This window comes from Sitodiplosis mosellana, unplaced genomic scaffold (assembly GCF_009176505.1).
Source record: "Sitodiplosis mosellana isolate CC-2019 unplaced genomic scaffold, AAFC_SMos_1.0 Smas_scaffold_5, whole genome shotgun sequence".
NCBI classification, from domain to species: domain Eukaryota; kingdom Metazoa; phylum Arthropoda; class Insecta; order Diptera; family Cecidomyiidae; genus Sitodiplosis; species Sitodiplosis mosellana.
The window spans coordinates 3,952,397-3,958,151 of record NW_022595248.1 but is presented as its reverse complement, the minus strand read 5'-3'; the positions used below and the strand labels follow the sequence as shown (position 1 = coordinate 3,958,151).

Below are 5,755 nucleotides of genomic sequence, written 5' to 3'. Positions count from 1 at the left end.
CAAAGTTTTCCCTCGAACCTCGGTGGACACGTGCAAGTGTTGGGTTTAGTGCAGACTCCACCATTCTGGCATGGTTGGCTACAAACGGCTGTGGAAGAATTTCCAAATAAATTATCGTTCGAGCACAATGGATTTGAATCGAGTCTTACGTTCGCAAATTGGGTCGAAATTCTGCTTTGAATTCACCGGCATCCATCCGAATTCCGTTATTCCGTCCGACACATCCGCTAGCTTCTCGCATTTCATATGCATTTCCGTGGAGTGATCCGGAAGTACATGTCCTTTATCGCAGGTGATTTTGCAATTGTCCACATTACACTCTGAATTCGCGTTTTGCGTTATTGGATTGGTTTTACAACCCTTTTTAAATTCGCAATGATCGCCTTCGTAATCTTTGGGGCAGATACAAGTGTTGTTCTTGAGACATTCTCCGCCATTCTGACACGGTGGACTGCACTTGCCTATAAAATAAAATGTTGATTTTTAAAATGTAAAATAAACCAGACATTGGCCATTTAAATTGAATCTTACGTGTGCAGAACGGGTCGAAATTCTGTTTGGAATATTTGGCCTTCCACTGGCCTTGCTGGCATGTAATTGCCATTACTATTGTTCCGTCAGGGAGTTCAAAACCATTAAAACAATTAACTTTGCACTCATTTGTTGAATTACAATTTATTCGCCCATTTTTAAAAACTGGTTTATCTGGACACTTCACAACGGGCACTTTTTCGAGTTCACAATGATCACCTTCATAGTGACTGGGGCACGAACATTTTTCCGGTTGACTACATACACCGTTGTGTTGACAAGGTGTCTTACAAATAGCTACAAATATGAAAGGAAAAATGTATGTTATGAAATCAGACATGTTTTGAGCATAACATTATAGATGAATCTTACGTTGGCAAGCTGATGGTATGGTTTGATGTGATTGATTTGGTGCTAGATTGAATTTGCCCTTTTCGCAATTTATTTGCACAACCGTAGAACCATCGGCGAACGAATATCTATCATTACAAGTGATATTGCAGTTTGTTAAGGTGCAATTTGGATATGAGTTCAGTATATTTGGTACTGTGTCGCATGTCAGCAGCTCACATTGTTCACCACCATAGTTTTTTGGACATGCACAAAAGTTCGGTGCCGTACACGTTCCACCATTTTGACAGTGACAAACAGCTATTAAAAATGCGGAAAATAATAAAAATTATGAAATAAAAGTTTCTGGTCAAGTGTGCGTGTTTTCTTACGTTCACAATTAATTGTATTGAATGTTCCAAGTCCCTTCAATTGCCATTCGCCTACATCACAGATCAGTTCAACTTTACTCTTGTTATTCGGAAATTGAAAGCCTTGTTCGCATTCGGTGTAACAAGTGGTTGGAGTGGGACAACTGGATCGTACACGATTTTTCAGTGGAAATCCTCCACACTGGCTACTGTTGCCTGTTTAATGGTGGAAAACGTGGTTTAAATTAGCTTCATTGGTACGCCTTGGAGAGAGACTTTATTACTTTTCACCAATTCGAATAAAAAAGAAACGTTTTCTTACCCAAGTTTGGACTCCGCCTATGTCGAGTCGCAATTGAGCTTTTTTCAGTGTTGGCATTATCGTTTGGATATGCACTACCGCAGCCAATATATACGCAGACTAACAGAACGGTAAATTTGAAGAACATTTTCTTTCACAATGGAATTAAATGTTCACACAAAGTATTGTTTGACAAATTGTCGCAACTTGTTGCAACTTCCAGTAACAGCTGACCACCGATTTCGTTTGCTTGATAGTTTCCACAAAGTTCCCTTGGCTAAAGTTCACTTTGAATGATACAATTAAACTGTAGATCCATAGGCTGAGTGCTGTTGCATTTATATTCCGAAAATACTGTGCAATGACACTTGATAAGAACAATTCAATGGAAACAATGCATTATCAAAATGCGTAACGTGTTCAAATGATGCAATACGCAAAAAGTGGACGCTTAACAACGTTTTCTTGTAATTGTTTATGCATATGACGGCGTATGACATCAATTACTTGAATTTTATTTTTGTTTTCTGGCGAAAAGAACCATTTTCCTTTGAATTTTTAATTACTGCAAAATGGTGCAAGAAGAATTTCTTAAATTAAATAAGAAGTTACAATCATTCTATTTTTTGGAAAATCTGGCTTTATTGTCGTCAATGACATTATTTATACGTAAGAAAGTGGAACCAACATCATTGTTCAATTTAATATTTACTGAGAATTTTTTTGGATTACGTCTTTTTTTTAGTCATAACAGAGGCGGTCATTCATTTTTTGTCATATATGATTCATTTCATCATAATCTAGTAGCAATACAATATGAAAATGCAATAGTTTTGAAAAATTCATCAAAAATAAGAAACATCGACTTATTGATGTACAAAGAAGCACGTTCGAACCTAATTAAACATTAAAAAGTTCTTTTTTGCTCAAGTCGTCCTGAGTGATTGCCCAAAAAGACAATCTGCATAAAATAACAAATAAACATCTTTGCCAAGTAATCTCTATTTCGATTCTTTAACTAGAAGCCCCATAAAATAAAATCGTGTCAGCTTGTTATTGGAATAGTCAGATCAGATATAAAAAATTCTGATAATTATCAAAAAACCTATTTTTCGACGAATTATTTTCTATTGCTTCGTCTCATTTATCGGTCATTTTTCGTGACACTCAAGCAACATTCAATGACATTAATATGTTCGATTTCCGAGAATAGAATTGAAGAAAACAACATGGTTGAGCTTGAGCACGGTGACTTTATTTAAACGTATACACACAAATGGAATTTCACAATTTGTCAAAAGGAATGCGAAGATTTCAGTCGTTCACAAAGATTCTGTAAAAAAATATAATCAAACTCTTTTTGCAGTTAATTTCAAGTCGTTATCGCTGTTTTGCCGGTTCCAATTTTTTTTCTTGTCTCCTATTTTATTCTACTAATTATAACGCCACCCAAATAATCAATCAGAGCAATTGAAACAACACTCTGGGCCAATAAATCAAATGATTATTCAACGCATTCTTGACGATTATTAGTGATGCAAAATGTCAAATTAAATGAATAATAAACGCGAAATCGCTGTGTATTTTTATCATCGTATAGCACACTGAACTTCAACGGTTCACGAGGGATTCTATCAAATGACCGTGAATTTTTTTTTTTTGCAATCGTTTTTTTCTTTTTCTTTATTTTCGTTTGCTTAATATTTACAAAGTCTATTATCAACTATATATGAAATGTCAGAGAACATATCTACTTGTCGTACATTGAGTCAACAGTCGCCAGTACAACTGGTTATTTCGTTAAGCGCATATTTCATTTGTTTTTACAAATCAACCTCAGCCTGATGACGTGATGACCAATTATTCAGATTAAATTTACTTTTTTAACATCCAATTCAAGTTATCATTCAAAATATAGTGGAGTTATGATTTATAAAAGTCTCTCTCATAAGAATATGCAACAAACAGTTTTAATGATGAAAATAGTACGTTGAGCCTGTTTGGAAGGCTTTTCTTCCCAAGATATTCGACAAACACAATTTTCTTTATTTCTACATCATAAATTCTACACTCTATTCATTTTGTACTACTATTCTTGGAATTTAACGTTTCATAAAATTCCATCATTGCAAAAATGCCCACCGATAACTACAGCTATGGCAAACACATTCAATTGGCATATACACAAAAGAAGTTAGTTTAGTGCCATCATCACATACCAATGGGACTCTTACTTTATCGTATTTTGACATTAAACAACATTTATGTTTGGGAGATTTTCTACTCGTTAATCCGGTGGATGAAGTAACTGGTCCACATGTGCCACGACATTCAGTATACCCTCGAATTGGCTCTGTATTGACGCATTTTCCATACACTTCACCTACTAGTTGTACTATACCAACAGTTGTTGCTTCCTCCAGCGGGATTGGTTTGCATGATGAATGGCACATATCGATTGGGATGCATTTGTTGTTTCCATCAAGAGCCTGTCCCTCCGGACAACGACATCCATCGACACAATCTCTGGTGCAATTTTTGGAAGATAGTTGTAAGTCATCACAGCTGCGATAGCATGACCTGGAGCATTCTTCGTAAATTTGACCCTTTGGGCACTTGATTGCTATAATCAAAGGTAGTTCCATTATTTATCTTTATAAATTTGAATCTAATTGATTTTCGATTAAATCAAATCGTTTCCATCAAATTGTGAAAAAAGTGAAGCTTACCGCATCCCTGAATCGACTGTCTCCAATGTTCCAAAACATTTCCACGTCGACTGCATTCGTTAGCATAGGATGTGAAAATGGAGCACATCCATGTATCAATATCATCATTGAATGCGCATACATCATACAAACAGTTGTCGTAGTATGGCTTCGGGTCAACATACGGATGACAAGTTGCAAAAATATCGCTTTTTAATTGTGCACATGCTTTTTCTGCCCGTTGTTTAACCTCCACATTTGAATCGCATGGATGTGGAGAATTAAGAGCTTCATCAATGGTATTGCAACTCTCTTCAATGCATGAATCATGCAGAAGTTTACCAATCCATGAATTCATTTCATTGCCTTCAGTTGATCTTTTGTTTCTTTCGTGTGGACCATTCGATTCACAGAGACCAACCATTTTACCATTGTACAATGATATGGCGTCAACATCAACATTATACAAGCCATCATAGAAAATTCGGAAGCCATTCTTAAGAGCCACTGATATTTTCGTCGAACTTGGTAATGTAATAAGCACATAGTCACCCAGAGCATACGACGGAAAATTGCTGATTTCCTGACCATTGACTTCAACCACTAAATTTCGCTTTAAAACGATTTTAGCTTTTTTATTACCATTTTTCACTTCAATCGTTACTGATTCAACGCACGATGCCGTCGAAAAACCTGGCCGTAAGAAAATTAGCCGTGATGAATTTGAAAATACGATGTGTTAAGTCACAATTCAAAACAAAAACTACTAACATTGAACAAAATTGGCGGTGATTTCCATGTTATCGGTGTCCAGTAAACGATATGCGCCAGTTCCCATGTAATCATAGTGTGCACCATCAAAAGTACTGAAATGAGGATCTCCAGCGACTGTACAACGTTTTCTTGTGAACGGTTGAGGTTTACATGTCACATCTCCTTTTTCGCATTTACATGTGGTTGCGATTGATGATGCCTCGTCTACATGGATTGAGTTTTATTATTTTTTGTGCTTTTGATTCTCTATTTTTAATTTACCTAGGGTAATAGTTTCACTTCCAGGTTTGAAAATTAATCCGTTTGATGTGCACGGACAATCTTCCGATTGAATGCATTTTCCTTCGTGTTTGACCATTCCATTTGGACAGAAGCAGCCGGGAACACAAACGCTTCTTTCTTCTGCATTGTCACATGTTGGTTCAACGTTTGGACCGCATTTGTTATACATAAGTCCTGCGCCACATTTGGCTATAAACGAAATCAGATTGTTTTTTTTATTGATATCATTGGAAAATATAAAACAAATTGTTGCCCTAGCCTAGCACCATTGTTGAAGAACAATGATTAAAGTGGTAGAATTTTTGGAACCTCGCATGGCATAATTTAAGGAATTTCGATTTTTGAGTATTGACAACTGCCATTTGATCTGGGGCGATTAAAGGTTCAAATATCCGAATACATGATGAAGCTTGGAATATCTAGTCTTAGTTTTAGTATATCAGACCGATGGATTTAAT

The 5,755-nt window shown here is 36.1% G+C and overlaps 2 protein-coding genes across 2 annotated transcripts in view; both read right to left on the bottom strand.

Moving 5' to 3' along the window:
- Positions 1 to 1,822, bottom strand: part of LOC129567009 (fibrillin-1-like) — an 18,757-nt gene extending 16,935 nt beyond the window's left edge. Inside the window, exons 1-5 of the mRNA XM_055443457.1 lie at positions 1,555 to 1,822; positions 1,254 to 1,448; positions 904 to 1,182; positions 532 to 828; positions 150 to 461 (exon numbers count right to left, since the gene is read on the bottom strand). Coding sequence (XP_055299432.1) covers positions 150 to 461; positions 532 to 828; positions 904 to 1,182; positions 1,254 to 1,448; positions 1,555 to 1,681 — 1,210 coding nt within the window. The 5' untranslated portion in view covers positions 1,682 to 1,822. The remainder of the gene's footprint in view (positions 1 to 149; positions 462 to 531; positions 829 to 903; positions 1,183 to 1,253; positions 1,449 to 1,554) is intronic.
- Positions 1,823 to 2,766: 944 nt separating this feature from the next.
- Positions 2,767 to 5,755, bottom strand: part of LOC129566846 (kielin/chordin-like protein) — a 4,937-nt gene continuing 1,948 nt past the window's right edge. Inside the window, exons 5-8 of the mRNA XM_055443116.1 lie at positions 5,277 to 5,486; positions 5,013 to 5,219; positions 4,263 to 4,934; positions 2,767 to 4,156 (exon numbers count right to left, since the gene is read on the bottom strand). Of these exons, the coding sequence (XP_055299091.1) occupies positions 3,657 to 4,156; positions 4,263 to 4,934; positions 5,013 to 5,219; positions 5,277 to 5,486 (1,589 nt within the window). The 3' untranslated portion in view covers positions 2,767 to 3,656. The remainder of the gene's footprint in view (positions 4,157 to 4,262; positions 4,935 to 5,012; positions 5,220 to 5,276; positions 5,487 to 5,755) is intronic.